The sequence below is a fragment of the Charadrius vociferus genome, unplaced genomic scaffold, assembly GCF_000708025.1.
Source record: "Charadrius vociferus isolate BGI_N301 unplaced genomic scaffold, ASM70802v2 scaffold125, whole genome shotgun sequence".
Classification (NCBI taxonomy): domain Eukaryota; kingdom Metazoa; phylum Chordata; class Aves; order Charadriiformes; family Charadriidae; genus Charadrius; species Charadrius vociferus.
This window is the reverse complement of record NW_009649036.1, coordinates 1,311,872-1,334,062: the sequence shown is the minus strand read 5'-3', so window position 1 is coordinate 1,334,062 and position 22,191 is coordinate 1,311,872. Positions and strand designations below refer to the sequence as shown.

General features: G+C 40.1%; 1 protein-coding gene across 1 annotated transcript in view; it reads left to right on the top strand.

Annotated features, from left to right (window-relative positions):
- LGR5 (leucine-rich repeat containing G protein-coupled receptor 5) overlaps positions 1-17,431 on the top strand; it is a 54,278-nt gene extending 36,847 nt beyond the window's left edge. Inside the window, exons 8-17 of the mRNA XM_009887781.1 lie at positions 159-230; positions 338-406; positions 564-635; positions 3,561-3,626; positions 3,839-3,910; positions 4,848-4,919; positions 6,826-6,951; positions 11,818-11,963; positions 14,462-14,545; positions 16,341-17,431. Of these exons, the coding sequence (XP_009886083.1) occupies positions 159-230; positions 338-406; positions 564-635; positions 3,561-3,626; positions 3,839-3,910; positions 4,848-4,919; positions 6,826-6,951; positions 11,818-11,963; positions 14,462-14,545; positions 16,341-17,431 (1,870 nt within the window). The remainder of the gene's footprint in view (positions 1-158; positions 231-337; positions 407-563; positions 636-3,560; positions 3,627-3,838; positions 3,911-4,847; positions 4,920-6,825; positions 6,952-11,817; positions 11,964-14,461; positions 14,546-16,340) is intronic.
- The last annotated feature ends 4,760 nt before the right edge of the window (positions 17,432-22,191 follow it).

Genomic DNA, 22,191 nt, shown 5'->3' with positions numbered 1-22,191 from the left:
GAGAAAAGCCCAGAGGTACGCCTCTGCTACAATTGGAGGTGCACAGCCTGTGATTCATGGTAGAGCATTTACCCATTTGCTTAGAGTATAATAATGTAATATATTTAGAATATTTTAAAATATTTTTAATAAAATGTCTTTTTATCCTCTTTTTGCAGACATTTTTATGATAACCCTATCCAGCTTGTTGGAAAATCTGCTTTTCAACACTTACCCGAACTCAGAACTCTGTATGTGTTTACTTTTTTATTTTTATTGTCCTTGTGTATCACGATGTTACAGTTGCCCCTCACTTCCTTCACCACGATTGTATTGAAATGATGTTTTTAAATTCTAGGACTTTAAATGGTGCTTCACAGATAACAGAGTTTCCTGATCTGACAGGGACTACAAGTCTGGAGAGTTTGTAAGTGCTAGAGAAGTATTTTTGCTTTGTTTTATTTTTTTGCATACTGACTTATTCTAAAGAATGTCCTAAAAAAATATTTGTTTTGCAATCTTTAAAAAGTAGTCTTTTTATCTTTCTTTTTTTTTTTTTTTTTTTTTATAAATACTTCCAACAGGACACTCACAGGAGCACAGATCACCTCTCTCCCTGAGTCAGCTTGTGACCAGTTACCTAATCTCCAAGTGCTGTACGTTTCAGTAAGATTATTAACATTACATTAATGCAAGAGATTAATGGACAAATTAAATCATTATAATTTCAAAATTACCCTGTTACTGCTATTTCTGTGTATTACGTTACTTTTTAGGAATTCAGCTCAGGGAGCGGGCCCCCGTGTTACTCAAAAAAGTTCACAACCCACTTATCAGTCAGGATTTCCCATACGTTGCTGAAAAAGATAATGACTTTGCATATTTTTAGGAAAGGGTAAAACGGTTCCTGAATTTGTTTAAAAAACAACAGAACTACCTTATTTTCACTCATTCTCTCTCTTACAATAATCCGGGGTTTTTTTTTCCCTCACCAAGGCAGATAATTCAGTGACGTGAATGGAAAATATAACTGAGTAGAGAGTGCAGTTTTGGGTCCTTCTTATGCTCCTCTTTTAGTTTCTTTTCCAACCAGACGTAAGTAGCTGACTGAAATTTTAATAGGCTATTCCTTGGCATAGTTGGGACATAGTTTTCATACTAAATATCCAATATTATTTTAGCTTGGAAATTTCCTTGGAGTTTGCTTAATCACTAACAAAAGTAATCATTGTGTCTGCTTCTTTGAGAATGAGCCAACAGCACTTTCCTCTATGTATTACATCACTAGGAATGTATTTGGTATTAGTTCCCTGGCCAATATTGAAATAGCACTAATTCTAACACGTTATTTGAATACCAGCATGGATGTCATGAGTGTTTCCAGAAAAAATTAAGTTTAAGTTGATTGACTCATTATAATCATTTCCAGAATGATAAAAGACAGAAACAGTCTGTTGCCAGAAGAGTCTGCACACCAACTTAAGTTTAAATATGTCCTGTATTATTCAGAAACAATAAATAATCTCAAAACAGAAGGCAAATAAATACTATAGTAATTAATAACTTGTACAGTTCACGGTGGAGTAGGACTGTCCATTGAAAATTCACATATTTTATTTTTGAGTATCACCCTTTATTATTAAAGCTGATATTTAAAAGGAGAGGAATTAATTTGACAGCAATGTCATGGACTCAGAGTTGCTCTTTCCCAATTCCCATCAGGTTGGAATGAGCCTGCCAAGCCCATGTTTAGCTCTGCACATTAGTTTTGCCCGTGCCATGAAGTACAACAGTGCGCTGAAACCCCAGAAGTTACTTGGAGACTGTGATCTTGAAGGGGCTTCTTGGCTCAGATACACGCACGCACACTACAGGCACAAACACTGCTTTGAAAGACAATTTGTGCATCCTGCGTAGCCATCAATACTTCTCAGCATGGGTTAACCTACATGGAGGCTTCCTGGGTGTCTGCACACCTGCAGTAAAGGTGTATGTGAGGACACGGTGGCAGTACTCCTGGAGAGACTGCCCTCAGCACAGTTGGGTAGGCACCTCAACACAGGAACCAAAACCTCTGCCGAGAGCCTCGTGTATTAACAAAGTGGGGAAAAGGCCTTAAAAATAAACAAGAGAAATATTTCCTGGAGCTCTAACAGAAACTGAGGGGAGAAGGGTTTTGGTTTTGGGGTGTTATTTTTTTTTCCATGTGTGAAGAGAGAGTGTCATATATACAAAATTCAGGCTGATACCATACTTCTTAGAAGACCTGAGTCACAAATCTGCACATGACAGAATAGCCACTGTCTGCCAGACATACCAAACATCTTTTACCTTGGCCTAAAAGCCCCCAGCTCACTTGAATTCTCCTCTGTCATGTCTGATTTGGACCACAGAGTACCTGTGAAAAATACAAAAACAGAGGCCACAATCTTCCCTGCTGTAACAAAAAATATACATATTATTGATGGTAGCCTTTGTGCATAGTAAAAGCAGAGTGGAATACTTCAAAAACACACATGGTCATTACTTGCACCACTTCCATAAATCAAATGTAGAATATTCTAAATGCCCCTCTTGGAATAGTAACAATGAAAATAATATTTTACCAAGGACGTAAACAGGTGGATGTGAACCAGTTTTAAAGAATTTGAAACAGGAGTGAAAAGAGATTACTCTTTTACGTGATAACATTGGATAACTGTGGAAAAGAGTATTTTTCCTAATTATGGGCATAAGCTTTTATTCTATATTCTTTTCACTCCCAAATTTCCCATTCAGTTTTCCCTGAGCAAGATGTATATTAAGGATGAGACGGTTGGGTGGTGGGGGCGGGCGTTTGGTTCCTTTTTTTTTTTTCCCCTCCAATTTCTGCAAATTGCCTGGGTTTGGTTTTGATTAGTTGTATTATACTATAAATCAGTCCAGATGTTTCAGTTATTCTGTAATTTGTTGAGTTTTGGCTCAAGTCTTTTTAAGGTTTTTTCCTCCATGTAGTGATTGATTTCAAAGTTAGTTCCAATATTTTTTTTAACTGCTTCCCTCAGTTATAAGATATAACAGATCAGAGGCAATACTGCTTAATTAAAATTGTAGAATGGAAAACTGAATACAGTCCATTGTGATTATATACCAGAAAAATACAGGATCTTCTCTGAAAAAATATGAGTATATATTTTTAGTAGATCATTTTAAATGGTTTAAATATTTGTCAGAATTTAAACATGATGAATATGAAGTCTGCGATGCAAATCCAATATTCCCTATGAGCAGACAGCCAATATCATTACTGTAAAACACTCAGAAGTCTACACTTCAGGGAGGAAATCTTCAGACAATGCAAGGAATTTGCAAACATAGGATATGGAGTTAGTACATCTTGCCTTTTCCCCTCCTCTCTTCTCCTCCATTAGAAATAAAAATCTGACAGATGAGAGATGATAACTGAGTTTGCACAAGTCTATTCTTCTGAGACTGCGGATAAAACCAAGTTATTTTAAATTGAGCATGAAGGTAGACAATGAAAGATCTTCTTCTTTTAGTGCTACTTTGATGCTAATCTTATCTTTTCTTGTGTGTTACAGGGATCTGTCTTACAACCTGCTGGAAGATTTACCCTGTTTTACTGCATGTAAAAAACTCCAAAAAATGTAAGCATCAAATTATCCTAAAAAGCCTAAAAAGAGGCATTTATATACAATTTTTTTTTACCATCATTAATGTGGTTATTGCTGGCCGATTTGACATATCCCAAATACATCCACTTACACTATATTGAAGTGGATCATAAACACAGTCTAAAACACCCTGAAGTGTCTTCCAAGTGCCTTTGAAACTGAGGAGATTCTTCTTGATATTTCAGTGACTTGCATCACAATGAAATCGGTGAAATCAAAGCAGACACATTTCGGCAGCTGGCTGCTCTTCGATCTCTGTGAGTACAGCAGCTAATCACCCGGGTTCTCAAAAGCATAGGCTATACACTATCTGCCCACTATCTGCCCCAAAACATGCTTGTTTCTGTTTTTCTTTGATCTTTCACCCGTTAGCTCATGACTGTGAAAGCAGAACAAACGTCATGAAGTTTAGCATCTGCAGCAACAAATTCAAAGATGTAAACTTATAGCTATAAATCTGTTACTTCTAAAGGTTTTGCAGTTGGATTAGATGGTCGTTGTGGGTCCCTTCCAACTGAACTGTTCTATTCTAATCTACTTTCTCCGTTGAGAGATACTGAGCCAAAGCTAGTATATGTTGGCAGGTTCGTGTAATAATCAGCTCTAGGGAGCATGAAATCTTTTTATAGAGAACAGCATCTTAAGAAATAGATTCTAATCATGTGTTGATTCATAGTTTTCACACAAACGCATATGCTAGCAGAGTAATTTTGTCAAGAAATTACTCATGGGTGTAAGTCTACAGGATCAAGCCTATGCATTTTTTTAATAATTCCTTCCAGTTTTTTGATTTTTCAGTGGCGGTGAAGATTGAGATTAGGAAGTTAAGCCTATTGACAACGGATTTGTTGTTCTTAGGCATATCACGAAGACCTCTTAGAAGTAGTCTATATACCCCACCCTTCTTTCTGCTGCTTTGGGAAGCTGCGAAGCAGACTGAAAATAACTGTGTTAGGCTACAGAAGGCATGAAGACATTCTAGAGGAAGTTGTCAGTTTAATAACTAACATCGTTAACTGACTAACATAATTTAAAAACTGAAAAAAGATTTTGGACTGTGACATATGCAGAAACTTATTGAAAATATTTGCATGTAATTACTACCTTTTTTATATTTAGGCCTCCTAATCAAGTGTATGAAAACTTCCATATTCACTCAGTGGGTATGTAATTTTCCGCTCACTTTTCTTGTAGGGATTTAGCTTGGAACAAAATTAAAATTATTCACCCCAATGCCTTCTCCTCTTTACCATCTCTGATCAAACTGTAAGTATTTGTATAGCTTCTACATTCAAAATTTCACATTTTTCATACAAAAATTATTAACTTAGTGCCCCACTCAGCAGAAATTGATCTTCTGGTCTGTTTAGTCCGTATTTTAATGCCTGCTTTCTTGTAGTTCAACTCCCATAGGTATTATGGCAAAGCTGAATATAACGCTGTGTAATCAGAATGATTTGGGGTCCATGAAGCATGTCAGTGTATCTGCCTTTCTTCATTCAATTTGTTAGCAGTTCAGTCTCTTTTAGTAGACAGTTTCTCTTTTATTAGTGGGCAATATTTCCTGTTGTATATCAGGACTAAGGAATTGGATTCAAAATTAATTAAGGAACATTTTCCAGTAAGTTTTTCTTCTTTAGTAACGTCAGCCAGAGTAGTTAGTGGTCACAGCACCAGCAGTCCAATTTTGTAGGCCTTGTTCACAAGCACTTCTCAGTCCTTACTTTCTCCTGTTTCTCGCTATCATTGTGATGCCTCTTTAAGGTGAATCCCTGAGGCATCGGATGTACGGGAAAGACACGAAAGAAAATTTCTGTAGAGTCATCCTGCTCCATGGCTGTCACAAAGATACGCTGCTGGGCATCTGCTCACAGATAATCCAGTAGCTGCTGGGAAACCTAAATTTGGAAAGGGGTATTCGTTTCTGTTGATGCGCAAAGTCTTTCCTCTGAATGGTGCACTGAAAAATGTCCATAAAGAGAATAATGCCTATGGCATCCCTTTTTTCGGGGCCCTCCTCAGGACTTTCCTACAGAAGAAGGGGCGAGGGAACATCATGCTACCAGCAATAAATTGGAGCTTTGATCAATAGCACAGAACAGGGAGGGTTAAAGAAAAAGCCCTTTAACACACACACAGGGCAACACAGCATACTGGTGTTTCCTGAAATGCAAGTCTGTAACCCTGGTCTGACTGCAGCCAGTGGTCCTGTTTTCCTATTGCAATAGGACCGGTATTTCACCTTTTGCATTTGACTGTGTTGTCAGTAGGAGGACACACATGTGCATGCACACATGAACCAGAAAAGGTAGAAGACCAGTCCATCAACATACCTCTTATATTATATCTGGCCCCTTAGATTTCAGGAGATAGTCCAAGGAACTTTACTGTTAACCCTTGGGCATAAAAGCATTTCAGCAGCGCCAGATTCCCCTTCTTCCTCCTTCTTGACTGTTGACCATCTTAAGTAATGAAGGGTAGATAATTGTGAAGAGGACTGAAAAGACTTATAGAATAAATTGGAGAGAGGGAAAAATAGAGAATAGAGTACCTCTGGACTTCCACCTCTTTGGTTACTTTACCATTTTTCCTTCATCACAGTCACTTTTTCATTCACTGGTTTTACTTTCCCTGTTACGTATCCATGCTCCATGCTGTCTTTCTTCAGCTCCTCACACAGACCTCAGCTTAGAATTGTCACCTTCACCTGCTCCAGCCCAGACCTGTCCTACCTTGAAACACACGGCTTCCCCGTGCACCTGACCTCCCCGTGGAGCTTTCAGGACAGCCGTGCCCTCTAGCATCCTACTGAATCTTTTAAACTGTGGGAAGCTGTTCTGGTACTGGGTCCCTTTAATTCAAACAATCTCATGAACAGATTTTAAATTCATTTGCTAGTCTCAAAACTGGCACTATGAATGTTTGGGGTCAAAATTTGGCAACAGAGACTTAGCTAACTGCTGGGTATTACTGTTAGCTTTCTGCTAGACACATAGATGCATACTCCTGAGTAGTGCTGCAGCTTTGCTCTGCTGACTGGGGCCTCTGTTTAATGCAGTCATTTTTGATTGAGTTAGAAAAGTCTAACGTGTTTTTCCAATGTGACACTTCTAGTGTGAGAAGAAAAAAAAAAAAAAAGCCCATAAGCTGATTTTTATTTGCTGTTATGCAGGGATGTGTCATCCAACCTTTTGTCTTCTTTTCCTGTGACGGGGCTACATGGTTTAACTCATTTAAAATTAACAGGAAATCATGCTCTACAAAGTTTGATATCATCTGAAAATTTTCCAGAACTCAAGTGAGTATATCATTAAAACTAATAAGCCACATTTGTGTTCATGTGCAATGGAAGATGTGTCAGTGTGTAACGCATGTTACTTCGTATTGTCAGTCTTTGATCTGTGCTATTGAAACTAAAGCAAATAAGATAAAAATGATAGACTTCTTTTATTATGCTCACTTTTAACTGAAGAAACTATGAAAGGTTTTGAAATATTAACCCCAGTACTTGCTTAATACAAGCCACATCTGCTTCCTGGTGATATGTTTCAAAAGTTGTTAAAATAATATCGCTAGCAGCTTAGTGATATGTCCTTCTTCTACTGGACTGTGCTTATAGAACTTCCACTATATTTAATGAGAACACAGCAGATATGAAGGGAAGAATATACTCCTGAAGTTCCAAAATATTTGGCCTCTTTTGTTTGAATGTGTTTTTTCTGTAATTTTTTGATTAAGACCCAGATAATATTTTGCCATTATTACTAAAACATTTTGATGCTAGTAATTTTCTGCTGGTTGGTCTGTAACACAGGAAGGAAATGTTCTCTAGAGTTCATTTGCAGCTCTGCCAGTCACTGGATGACCATAGAGAAATCACAGTAAAGAGAGTTTTGCCTCTGACTTCAAGCTATTTGGGAGTGTCCCCTAACTCTCTCTTGGTTTTTATATTTTAATTAGAGGATGCCAAATGCAACATTTTTTTTTTCATGTTTTACTGTAAAAGGTTTGATACCATAAAATTTGGAACAATTAAACAGAGTGCATATAGTTACAGAATCACAGAATGGTTGAGGTTGGAAGGGACGTCTGGAGGTCATTTTCTCCAACCGCCCCCTGCTCAAGCAGGATCACCTGGAGCCAGTTGCCCCGGACCACGTCTGGACAGCTTTTGAATATCTCCAAGGACGGAGACTCCATCCTTATGTCCTCAAGAGATTTGCCTTTTGCACTGGAAAAGTGTCATAAGTCTTAGCAGGCAGACAACCCAAGGAGGCATTACCACTAATGAAAAAAACTGGAGTGTTTGGAGTTATCAATGAGAGAGTCATGAGCAGATGTGGAGAGGAGATTAAACCTCTGCATACAGCACTGGAGGGACCCACACTAGTACACTTTTATGATGGCATGTTAACATAAACAGAGAGAAGAGCTGCAGAAAATGGTTCCAAGGTTAGGGAACGGGAAACAATGCTTTAAAAGACTTAATAAACCCAGTATTTGTAGTTTGTCACAGAGGAGATTGGGCAGTGACTTCATCACAGTGTTTGAAACTACGTTATAACATAAACATTCAAACTACTAGAGGCCTTACACCATACACTGGAGACCTTCAGGTGGGTCTCAGAGGTCAAGAAGCAAGTAGCATAAGAAATCATGAATGGTTGAGGCTGAGCTTCTGCCATAGTTTTTCTTCTCTTACTGACTTTGTCCACATGTTGAGGCAGGTGACAATTCTGAAATATGTGAAGGTTCTTTAAAAGAATGTTAACACAAGAAAATGGATTACTCCAACCTAGCAAATATATAGTGATGTATATAACATGCTCTAGAGGCATAAGGGGTGCTGCAGTGGTCCTAGAATAATCCACTATTCAACTGAATTATGTACAATTAAGATTTTTTAATTCTTTTATCAAAAATATACTTTATATCATTTTTCCACCAGTGAAATTATGTACATTGCTCAAATGCAACTACAGTGTCTTTACTCTGGGTAGGTAGTTAACGAGGACGTGCTGAGCTGTAGCTTATGTCTTCAAAAATAGTATAAAAAGTATGATTAATGTCTCTAGACTTGATTAACATCTGTAAGAACAAATTATATCTGGTCAGGAGAGAATGAGGTAAAATCCTGACCTGGAGTCTGCAGGACTTTTACCGTGAATCAAAATGGGGCCAGGACTTCACACAGGATCACTGCACAGGCAACGTACGAAACACCAAACTTGAACTGAGATCTGAAAGAAAATGAAATTTCAACCTCTGTAATTGTTGGAACTAGACACGGGTTACAACATTAAAGACAAATTCCTGCATAAAAGCTTCCTGCTCATCTAAGTGGGTCATTGCTGTTCAATACACAGACACATCAAAGAGCTGAGCATCCTCTGCCCCACCTTCAGCAATGGCACCAGAACACTCTACAGAGCCGAGCCCAGCCTGCTATGGCAAACTATGAGGAAGTAAATTCAGGCTGCCAGCCACTCCTTCTTCTTTATCTGATGCTTTGATTCAATGCCGTAAAGAACTCATTGATTTGCTCCATCCGTCATAACTGTGCCTTCCCATTCACTGTCAACCCCGCACCTTTGTGAAGTGGAAAATGACCTTGTGTTCTCAGCTGCTTAATCTGAAAACAGAAAAAAAAAAAGGCATTCCCTCCTGCAGGAAAAAAATTATCAAGGGTACAGATATCATCAGTAAGATAAGCAGTATATAAAAATAAATCTAGCCAGTGTTTCTAAAAGAGGTTAATTTGACAAAGTCCAAATCTAATCACCCACATCAAATAAGCACCAGCCATGAAAAGGACTGCTTCCAGCATCGTATGGCTGAGAGTTGCTGTCTTTTTTTCTCTTTTTTTTTTTTTTTTTGTTAAAAGTAGCTTTTGCAAGAAAGAAATTCCTCTGTCACCAAGAAGGGCTGATACTAATTTCTCTGCTTTGCAAAGTATGTTTTCTCCTTTGTGTTTTAGGTCCCAGTCGTCTGTCCTATTATGCTTTGCACACAGTTTCAGAAGCATTCAGCATCTCTTAGGCCTATATCTATATTCTAGCAACCCAGTGGAAAAAAAACAAAAAACAAAAAACAAAAACTGTTCAGGTTTAACAAAGGATGCTAGAAAGACCTACAGAGAGAATAAGAAACGGGGTCTTGCTCTTTAAAGATAATTTAAAAGCGGTGGGGTTTTTTGGCTACTTCATTGAAGTAATGGATCAGAACAATGTGAGAGGTTGATGTTTCCTGTGTATGGCAAGCCAGCAGGCTGGTAGAAGCCCAACAGCATCTGTAAGTCTGTCATTATGAAACATACAGAGCTGTTTGAATAACCAGAGAATACATGTCTGTTTGTTAGTCCCTTGAGCCTAAAATATCCACTACCTGTTCATTTCCCCAGCTGTACCAGTGTCTTCAAAAAGGTCTGAAGCCACAAGTTGCAGTGATCACCTTGCAGAACTGTCAGCATTCCTTTTGATAAGTTTTTGTTGTTGTTTGTGGGATTTTTTTCCAGAAAAGGGGCATTTCTAGTTGGGGATTGGGATTGGGTTCAGCCCAGGTGGCCAGCTATGGAGTAGTCTAGTAATCTATGGGTTTAGTAATAATTTAAAGAAGGGCTTCTGGGAAATGTGTTCAAAAATGTTTAATTGAGATAATCTCCTTATTTTAAAAGATGGCATGCACAGTAATGAGTTAGAAATTAAATATTTAAATCTGCTGGCATGATGTTGCTTGATAGTTAGATCTTGGTTACCTTGAACTTTTATTGGAGTACCTTAAAAATACTTTATGTAGCTTTTGGTAGTAGGTACCAGGTAGATTGTTATTGCTAATTCCCAACAGAAATGTAAGTATATAGAATCTAAGTGCCCCAAAATGCACTAATTTAAAAATCACTTTAGAGCTTAGGGTTCCGTTTGTTCCCCTCTGTACCAAGCTTTTGGCTCACACACAAGTTTAAGTCCTGTTGGCACTGGGCCTGGTTCAAACTGATTTCTTTGCAGATTTCCCAGGGGGTTAGAGGTTGCTTGGAACGCTCATTATGTTAATTTACATGATTAACCTGTTGAAAGTAATCTGATAGGAAGATATAGTTCTACTTTATTCCTTTTAAGTTAAGTCAGAATAACTTCTAATCACCTCTTTATCTTTGAATTTTTTTGGTTTGTTGGGCTTTTGGAATTAAGGTGAGTTGTTAGGTTTTACTGTGTACTATTGGCAAACTGCAAATTAAATATCTCTGCTTCCAGAGTGTAAAGCATATCTAAGGAATTGAAGTAGTCTGTAGAACTTAAATATGTGTAGTTCTTCCATGCTACCCCAGAATTTGCACGTCCCCAAAGGAATTAAATTCAGCTCATACTGGAAATGAGCGATTTTCTGATGAAAGAAACCCTCAAAATCATTGGAACTCACTGACCTATACTCAATTATGTGTTAGGAATACCAATGATCTTAAAGGAGTTAGCATCCAGTGTCCTGCAATGACCATGCTCATTTCTAAGACTATTAATAAAGTAAAACCTTTTCCTCAGTTACATCTGTTCCTTCTGATTCGTTCACCTCCTGATTTAGAACACCACTTTCTTGATCTGTGCACAAAAGATAATCTCCTTTTTGCCATCTTTCTGTGAAAAGAGCTGGATATGGAAAGTGGTGGATAAAGTTTGAATTCTAAAAGTTCTCGTTCTCCCCAGACTGGAGAAATTCCATTTGCGAAGTGATGTTTTGGTTTTGCCTGGTAGGCAAGTAGATGCAGTTGTGATCTTTGGATCTGTTTTTTTTTTTAAAATAAACCATTAAGAAAGTAACATGGAGAAACTGTTGAGTTACACTGTAAAATCATTCAAAATCATGAAGTAGAAATACAGCTCTAAGAGTAACATTCACTCAACTGCAAGGCACGTTATCCCCCACTTTCGTATCTCCCATGAAAATGCATAAGTAAACTTCATTGTGCCTTTGCTAAAATTAGCCTAGACATCATCTGTGTTTCTGATGTGGAATTTTATTTGTCAATCCTCATTTTGCATTATCATGACTGATTTTTACCCATAGATATTTTTACTTTCAGTCATGGTTATTTAAGCAAGTTCCTTCGTGTTAACTGTAGAGGAGTGGTACAATCCAGTAACTCTGGTGCTGCTTCCTTATTCTTCTACAGGGTCATGGAAATGCCTTATGCCTATCAGTGCTGTGCCTTTGGAGCTTGTGAGAGCCACTACAAAATCTCCAGCCAATGGAATAAAGATGAGAATAGCAGCGTTGACGATTTTCACAGGAAGGATGCTGGGTTATTACAAATTCAAGGTAATCACAATCTTTGGCTTTTAAATGTACCTGAAGGCTGTGAGCAGCCTGTGATGTTAAACAAATCCAGTACTCTTTTACAGTCAGAGGCAGCCTCTCCCTCTCTTTTGACCAATAATATGTTATTCAAGCATTCCTATGCTTAGGAAACTCATTTTTTCAGGTTTGCCTTTCAAAAATCTCACTCGCTCATCTTTCCCTCCAAATAATAATGTGGTAAGTGAAATCTTCCCTTTATTTGAGAGACAGGGAAGTGGTGCTGGTATGTAACCCCATACAAGAACAGGCCAGCAAAGATCCAGTTTCTTGCCAGGCTTGGAAGTAGCAACGCATCCTTGGCTCTCCTGCTGTCCACATGCTTCAGGATGAGTCACAGACCTTATGTGGCTACTTTGGCATAGCTGCCAATATTTTTTCCTGGCACTTCCCAGGTACCAGAGAGTGCATCTGCTCTCCAGGACAGAAGACTACTGTACTTTTCTTCCCCTTCAGCACAAGGTCTGTTACTTGACCTCTTACTTGTTACATAGGTGCACACATACATGTTATACCATCCTGCTGCTTTCTGTGCTATCTGCACTCCTGCAAACCAGTAAGTCTCAGAGTTCAGGGCTAGCCCCAGCAAGAACAGAGCCAAGAATACATGGTAGAGTGATCACATAAGAAACACAGTAAAACTTGGGTTAATTCACCTGTCAGCCTCACTTCTGTGACTGGGAAGATCATAAAACGGATCCTCCTTGAAGCCCAGCTAAGGCACATGGAGGACGGGGAGGTGATTTGAGACAGCCAGTATGGCTTCACCAAGGACAAGTCCTGCCTGACCAGTGTGTAGTGGCCTTCTATAATGAAGTGACTACATCAGTGGACAAGGGAAGAGCTCTGAATGTTGTCTATCTGGACTTCTGTAAGGCCTTTGACACGGTCCCCCACAACATCCTTTCCTCTAAATTAGAGAGATATGGATTTGATGGGTGGACTGTTTGGTGGATGAGGAATTGGTTAGGTGGTCGCATCCAGAGGGTAGTGGCCAATGGCTCAATGTCCAGATGGAGATGGGTGACAAGCAGTGTCCCTCAGGGGTCCATACTGGGACCAGTACTGTTCAATATCTTCATCAATGACATAGACAGTGGGATGGAGTGCAGTGCACCCTCAGCAAGTTTGTGGATGACACCAAGTTGAGTGGTGGGGTTGACATGCCTGAGGGATGGGATGCCATCCAGAGGGACCTGGACAAGCTCAAGAAATGGGCCTGTGTGAACCTCATGAGGTTCAACAAGGCGAAGTGCAGGATCCTACACCTGGGTTAGGGCAGCTGCCAGTATCAATACAGGCCGGGGGATGAAGGGATTGAGAGCAACCCTGCCGCAAAGGACCTGGGGTGCTGGTGGATGAAAAGCTGGATATGAGTCAATAATGTGCACTCGCAGCCCAGAAGGTCAACCGTATCCTGGGCTACATCAAGAGAAGCCGCCCTGCCGCAAAGGACCTGGGGTGCTGGTGGATGAAAAGCTGGATATGAGTCAATAATGTGCACTCGCAGCCCAGAAGGTCAACCGTATCCTGGGCTACATCAAGAGAAGCCGGGCCAGAAGGTCAAGGGAGGTGATTCTGCCCCTCTGCTCTTGTGAGACCCCACTCATGTATGAGTATGAGTACTGCATACAGCTTTGGAGATCTCAGCACAAGAAAGACATGGGCCTGTTGCAGCAGGTACAAAGGAGGGCCACAAAAATGATCAGAGGACTGGAGCACTTCTGCTGTGAGGACACTCTGAGGGAGTTGGGGTTGTTCAGCCTGGAGAAGAGAAGGCTTCGGGGAGACCTTATTGTGGCCTTTCAGTACTTAAAGGGGACCTACAGGAAAGATGGAGACAGACTTTTTAGCAGGGCCTGTCGCGATAGGACAGGGGGTAATGGCTTGAAACTAAAAGAGGGTAGATTTAGACTAGATATAAGGAAGAAATTTTTTACCATGGGGGTGGTGAAACACTGGAACAGGTTTCCCAGAGAGGTGGTAGATGCCCCATCCCGGGAAACATTCGAGGTCAGGTTGGATGGGGCTCTGAGCAACCTGATCTAGTTGAAGATGTCACTGCTCATTGCAGAGGGGTTGGACTAGATGACCTTTAAAGGTCCCTTCCAACCCAAACTATTCTATGATTCGATGACTTTTTCTGTGAATTCTTAGTAGCCTGGTACAAGAGCAGAACTCCTATTTTAAATTCCTTCCTGGGCAGTCATCACACTGCAAATTATGTAATGGAGAATGTACCTGTAAGTGATTATTTTCAGAGAAGCAATGGTGCCAACCTTTAAAAGAATCCTGAGTTCAGTAATTCAAAACCTAGTAGGTTTACGCCTGCTTCTGTTCACAGTTTGGCAGGTAAAGGGACAAGACCAGGCCTTAAATGCCATAGACATTTTTGCAATTTGTACTAAAATAAATTTTCCTTAAAACTGCAGTATCAAATCTGGGTATTTTCTCCCCTACAGATGAGCGTGACTTTGAAGACTTTTTTCTTGACTTTGAAGAAGATTTGAAAGCTCATCATTCAGTGCAATGCTCACCTTCTCCAGGTAGGAAACTGCCAGACAGATAAGAATCCAAGCACAGTATTACCAGATATTCTAGATACAGAACAAACTCTGAATCTGATATTAAGCCAGTAACATGGTGTTTTGCAATAATTTGATGAGATTAATACAAATACATTGCACAATAATATAAAATTTTGCATTGAAGTCCAGAAAACTATTCAGCTACTAAATTCATCTATGAGAGTAACAAAAGTTTTACCCAGTCCTCAGGTAGATTCTCACTCCGGGCCCCTTTTCACAGGAATTGATCCCGTTCTCAAGGGAATGAGGGAGAGCAAAGACTGTTCTACCAAGACACAGATGATAAAGGGGGGCAGACTCTCTGCTCGCTCAGTCTTTTGCAAAGCTAAAGTAATTCTCCTGAACGTCATTGAATTATTCTACACTTGAGCTTCTTGAACAACACACAGTTTAGCTCAATGTCAAGGAAATACCAAACACTACTATATTGATATACACAGTCCATCACAAAGGACCCCCAGCACTGTCATTTGCTTTATAGAATAGTGCATCCCTGGCTTCACAGCATGGCAGAAAGGAAAAATAACGACATTGATTGAATTGCAAAGCTACAGGCCACCAGTTCCACTGGAAGTTTCCTTTAAGGCAAGCAAAGAAACGTGTCTTTGGGAGGTTGATTCTAGCTTTAGCAGCCATGGTCATCATAAGTTTTGCTTTTTTGGTTCAGCAAACATTTTCCCTAGCCATTATTTCATTGTGAAACATGAACAAAAAAACCCAAGTGACAACTAGTACTTGAGCATTCATTCCAAGCCAAGATTCTTGTTTGTAACAGTAAATAACAATAAATTTTTAAAAGTTATGTAAAGAGGAATCGAAAAGGCAGGAAGCCAAAGAATTTAGAACCATTTGACTGTCACATATTCTCCTATGGTCTAAATATAACTACTGAGTTCACAAAAACGTTGCTGTCTTCAAGGTAAGTTATCACCAGACCCAAGAGAAAACGTAGCTTCCATGTTGATCTTTCAAATGGTGTCTTAGAAAAATGTGCAAACTGACACGATGCTTATGCCTACTTGGTGGCAACGGCTGTAGTCATATGGAGCACATCTCAGCTGTATGGTTTGTGTCTTCATGGAGAAGCACAGACCACTGTGAAGGACCTGCTTTGAGAGAGCATCGTTGGCTTGTACCAAGGTAAATACTGTTTCTCAGACTGCAGAGCATTCAGCTTCAACCACACAGCATATGCACCTCAATTCTATGAGAATACACAGCTTCAATCATGATGACCTGAATTCAGCCACAGATCATCAGAAGTCCCCCAGAAAGGCAGCATTTCCAAATGCAAAGACAGCCTCAATTTTCTGGGACTGTGTTATAAGGTAGCCAAAGTGCATCACACTTCACCAGGACTCATTGGCAACCTGTCCTATAGTTTAGTGAGAGGTATCTTTTTCAGCTTTTTTCACACACTGACAAACATCACAGCATTTCTTGAAACTACAGACTGGACATCCGCATTGCACTTGGACTTCTAGGCAAAAAAAAGAAACCCATAGACTATTCGGGTTGAGGGACAAAAGCTCATGTGTACCAGTAATGCCACATGCATATAAGCAGCATGTTATCAAGGTCTCGCATTACTCCAAAGGCAAAACAAATTTCCAGTTCCCCTTTTGGACTGAAATTCACTGCTTGGCTGTGCTGCAAACCTGTGAAAAGCATGAAATTTAATGTCTTGGAAAGCACAAAATGACTTTTTTAGTTTACATGGGTTTCCCTTGCCCTTTTTACTTTGTCATTTCAGGTCCCTTCAAACCATGTGACCATCTGTTTGGTAGCTGGCTGATCAGGATTGGAGTGTGGACCATAGTGGGTTTGACCTTCGTTTGCAATGCGCTGGTGTCTGCTACAGTTTTCCGATCTCCATTGTATATGTCCTCCATAAAACTCTTGATCGGTTTAATAGCTATTGTAAATGCCTTTATGGGTCTGGCCAGCGGAGTACTGGCTAGCGTGGACGCATCAACTTTTGGTAGCTTTGCTCAGTATGGAGCACAGTGGGAAAGTGGAATCGGTTGCCAAATAACTGGCCTTCTTTCCATTTTTGCTTCAGAGGCTTCCATTTTCCTCCTTACCCTGGCTGCACTTGAACGTGCATTCTCTGTAAAGCACGCTACAAAGTTTGAAACAAAATCCTCCATTGCTAGTGTAAAAATTGCCATTTTCTTTTGCTTTATGTTGGCACTGATCATTGCAGTGATACCACTCCTCACTGGGAGTGAGTATGGGGTTTCTCCGCTTTGTTTACCACTACCATTTGGAGAACCCACGGCTATGGGCTACATGGTAGCACTGGTATTGCTGAACTCCCTTTGCTTTCTGGTAATGACTATTGCTTATACAAAGCTCTACTGTAGTTTAGAAAAGGGCGAACTAGACAACATTTGGGATTGCTCTATGGTCAAACATATAGCCTTGCTACTTTTTACTAATTGCATTCTTTATTGCCCTGTTGCCTTCTTATCTTTTTCCTCCTTACTAAACCTCACTTTTATCAGCCCAGAAGTGATTAAATCAATACTGCTAGTGATTGTCCCACTGCCTGCATGTCTAAACCCTCTCCTTTATATACTTTTCAATCCACACTTTAAGGAGGACTTGGGAAGTCTGCGAAAGCAAACTTTGTTGTGGAGGAGATCAAAACACGCTAGTCTGATCTCTGTGAATTCAGAAGACATAGAAAAACAATCTTGTGACTCAACACAAGCATTGGTAACCTTCACAAGTGCCAGCATATCATATGACATGCCTACCAGCAATTCACTAATGCCGTCGTCTTATCAAATGACAGAAAGCTGCAATCTTTCATCGGTCGCATTTGTTCCGTGTCACTAGTTTCAGTGGCAGTACAGAAAATACCTATGTTTACAAATTTTTTAATCCTGAAAGTAAGTATGGGTGTGTGTATACAAGCAAGAGAGTGCCTCTGAATTATTGTTACACGCATCAGAAAACAGACAATGACAAAACTTGCAGCAGGCTGAAAATCCAATACTTGAGCCTTCTCAGCCTGCTTCTGAAATGCTGAGACAAAGAGAGAAACTGAAAGCCGCTGCACTTTGTGCGGTGTATCAGCTGCTCTCTTTTAAAGTAGCACTACTCAGAAAGGGCATCGGTTGGTCAAGAGCAAAAATACCGTGTTAAATTGGTAAGGTTTTTTTTCAAAGCATCACCTGGTACGATTTGTTTTCAGGGGTTGAGGGGTTTTTTTCCCATTTATTGTAATTTGGTTTTAATAATAGTTTTTCGGTGCCATGATGTGCATCTGTGCATGGCCCTCATTCGACAAGGTGTCTAAGTGGAAGAGTAGTCCTGTTGAAGTCCTAAAGGTTTCTGCAGAATAGATTTCGATGAAGTTCCATGTTTGATAAAGCTGATTTCATAGTTCAACTGGCATTGGGTTTGGTTTTTAGAAGTCATTTGACTTGACAAAGCATTTTTAATTGTCAGTTAAATCTATTAAAGTAACGTGGTGTGAAAGAAGTTGATCAAGATCCTGTTAAGCACTTAAAATGTAATTGTAAATGGCAAGCCATTATCACATGGATATTTTTCTAGTGAGGTTCTGCACAGTTTGGTCCTGAATTGCTACCATGCCAGTGGATTTACTCCCGGAATTACTGCTGATAAAATTGGCAGATGACTCATAGAATTTGAGGGTGAAAAATACAACATAAAAAGTCATCAATACAAAAAGACCGGCATGCTGAGGGCAATTAAAGGACACCAAAGACACTCACATAGAAACATTCATTTAAGGTCATTCGCCTAGGAACAAAAACTGTAGTCCTGCTCATGGCACAGTTCTCTGTCCTGTGAAACAGTGATTCTAGAAAGCCTCTAGTTCATGGTCACTAGTCAGCTGAAGATTTAGAGGTTAGCCCATATCTTTAGCCAAGGCAATATCGAGTAGGAGTGAAGAGGTTGTATGATCTGTGTTCTTAATGCTGTGGCAAGCACAATTGGGATATTTCAAACAGTTCTTCCCTTCACACACTGTAAAGAACGTTGTGAAATTGAAAAGGGTATGAGTATCATAAATTCAAAGCAGCTTAAGAAAGAAGTGGTTTGATCACAGTTTGTAAGTAGCTACTTCTGGGAAATGGAAGTTTGAGAGCAGGGGACCACTCAGTCAGGAGGAGAAGAATCTGGTAAGATCGACTGGAAGTTGACGTTAGGGGTATGCAGCATAGAAATAAAGGTGCAAATTGTTGACAGTGATGGTCATTAGCTAGTGGAACTATCTGTCACCAAAAATGGCTAAATTCAAATTGGATATATTGCCAAAAAAGGTATTGGAGCAGCTGCTGGAGTTCAGGGATTTCTGATGGCGTTAGTTTAGGAAAAGGTTAGGTTAGATTAACACAGAGTTTCTCTCTGGCTTTAAATCTGTTAATGCTTTGCTGAATCAAGGCATGTATGTTTACACATCAGAAGCATCCCAGTTAAGAGAGAAGAGACTTCAGGTCTTTGTCAAGTCTACTGTCAAAATATCTCAGACAACAAGGCCACCTTTGCTTCCCTAGAATATCAGTCTTTGACCTTGGCCAAGCCATCAGGGGCTATTCCAGTATTCTTTTCTCAGAGCTGGCACCTTTTGCTCAAGTGAGTTGATCATTTAAGACACAAAAGTGCAAAAATTTACTTTCTTTTGTTGTTAAAAATAGCTCCCAGAGGAGTAACATTTAATAGCCCAGTACTCACTGCTCAGTTAATGGCCACTCAACCTCCAGGTGAATGAGACTAATTTTTTAACATTACCAAGGTTAGGCTAGGCCAATAATTAAGGTAATCAGTTACAGATGATCTCTGTTGTTCGTCTGTTACTGTACATAAAACTTCTTGGGACTCAAAGGATGGATTTTCACAATGAAGAATTTGTTGCCAACAATGGGTATGCCTTGATTTTCTTGTCCATTCACACTGGCATATTTTTAGTTTTGCAGTTACAGATGGCATCAGTTGACTTTGGCTGACATGTTCATCCTTCAGGAAAAAAAGTATGAACCGATGCCGAAATTATGTATGATACAGTCAGCTGAGTACTTATCTTAATCCTTTATCTCTTGTGGCTTTTGAAGCAGTGCAGCATACAGCTGGAGAACGATGCCTGAAACCACTTTGGATTAAACAGAGGATCAGTCAACCATTGCACAATACCTATTACCATGTTTACTTAGCTTTAATTTAACTGGGGTCCATCTGTGCTGCACTGCTTAATGTCAGTGAAATTCCTTTCAGCTCGCTATATTTAAGAAGTTTGTAAAGTGATTTGAGAAGCAAAATAATGTTATAATTCTAAAGACTAGTTAAAGAAAGCTTCTTTTATCAGAACTTTTTTAGCTTGCAGAAAGTCCGAAAGGCTTTGTGTCTTATTTTTATAAGCATGTTTGAAATATTTTGATCAGATATTTTAAACTTGAAATTGTTAAAATTCATTTAATAGATTTTTTAAAGTAAGATGTGTAAATATAGAACTGTATTTATTATTACAGTGAAATGCAACCACAGTAAAGGACATGAGATTAAGCCCTGTACAGTTTCATATTGATATTTGCTATATTTTCTGCTCATATATATTACTAAATTCTTTATCTGTAAATAATATAATGTAAATGTGTAGTGATTGTAAATAGGTGACATGCTTTCTTTTCTATCAGTGTTCCAAACATATGTAAGTTGTAATAAAATGTGACTACACAGTAAAGAGCATTTAATCAGGACCTAACACCTCACAAAATTGCGTGCATCCTCAATTAATCCATCCCAAATTATTGTGATAGTTACAGTAATCTCTCCAGATGTCCGAAATTCTTGGCAAAGTATAAATTACATGTTGCGTGCTCTCATTAGGTGCCCAGGGAGCAAAAAAATGAAGAACAGTGTTTCATTTCAAGACAGACTAAGTCTTTTACCGAAACTTCACTCCCAGACCCTTGTGAACAGATCTTGCTCCCTGGGCACGCTGTCCATCTCTCAGTGATGATGTCTCGCATTTGCCATACGTGAGACTGTCGCTTCCGACCGTGTGACAAGGGTATGCATCAGGTCAGGCGATGAGTGTGCATGGGATACCAGCAGGCTTCAGACCACATTGGACCACATGAGAGGTGAGGTTCTGCTGCACTAGACTGCTGCTGCTGGTGAGACAGCAAATTCTCCCATGTGCTTCCTTATTTTCTCTCCAATCCCTTATGTGGCAGACGAAGTGGGTCAGGGGATTACCAAACAGCTGGCAAAGTTCATCTGATACATGGCAGAGAGGCAGTAGCACTATCACGTATAAAATGCATAGGATGCAGATATTAAGGGCAAATGGAAGGTGGGGCCCAAAACATGGGACTTTGCTCAGGCTGCACTAGAAGTTATGGCTCACAGAATCACAGACTGTTAGGGTTTGGAAGGGACCTTTGGAGATCGTCTAGTCCAACCCCCCTGCCAGAGCAGATTCACCTACAGCAGGTTGCACAGGAATGCATCCAGGCGGGTTTTGAATATCTCCAGAGGAGACTCCACAACCTCTGTCGGCAGCCTGTTCCAGCACTCTGCCACCCTCAAATTAAAGACGCTTTTTCTGATGTTCAGACAGAATTTCCTGTGTTCCAGTTTGTTCCTGCTGCCCCTTGTCCTGTCGCTGGGCACCCCTGAAAAGAGTCCGGCCCCTTCCTCTTGACACCCGCCCTTTAGATATTTATAAGCATTGATGAGATCCCCTCTCAGCCTTCTCTTCTCCAGGCTAAACAGCCCCAGGTCTCTCAGCCTTTCCTCATGAGAGAGATGCTCCAGTTGCTCAGCTGCATTAAAGACTGGCAGCAGCGAAGTACAGTCATGTCATCATCTAGGCACCGAGGAAGGGCGAGACAGTGCCTGCATTCTTGTTAGGAGGGACTGCAGCACAGGACAGTCACACGTGCTTGTTTTTTCAGAGATTGTGATTTGTAGGTCATTTCTGTGAAGTACCTGAAAGAAAGAGGTAAAATACCAATGTAGTAAAAACCCTGAGAAAGCAGTCGTTTAGTCAGGAATTCGCTCCATATGGTAAGTCACAAATTACAAAGATTAAATAAAAGTGAAATGATCCGAGATGTAAACTGATTTTAGCAGAGAGTGTGTGGGTTCTCAGCGTAGATAAGCAAGCTGGAGTAGATGGGGTCATTTCAGCCAGAAGGGCCAGTGGGGAAGAAGTAGTTTTGGTGGGGGGTGAGTTTCAGAATAGTCTTACTGAGGTGGGACAGAACCGGCAGTGAATGGGGATCAGAAAGGCATTAATTATCTGTAGGAGGAAAAAAACTAGAAGCATGAAAAGATAGCATAGGGGAGTGCGTAAGCCAGAGAGGAGAGAGGGCTTCAAGGGACAGGATACAAACAAGGGCAGAGATATATGGGATATTGAGAAGGGTGGTGGAGTTTTATGAAGGATGAAGAGCTCAGAGTGGATGCAAGATGATGGAAGCAGCGTGATGGCTGAGGAGATTGAAATGGTAAGAAAACAGGCAGTGAAGATGCTTTCACATGCAGTTATTTGCACCAGACAGCATAAGCAATGTTAGAGCTGGGGGACATAAGGGAGAAGAATGAAATTGTGTTGGCGTGGG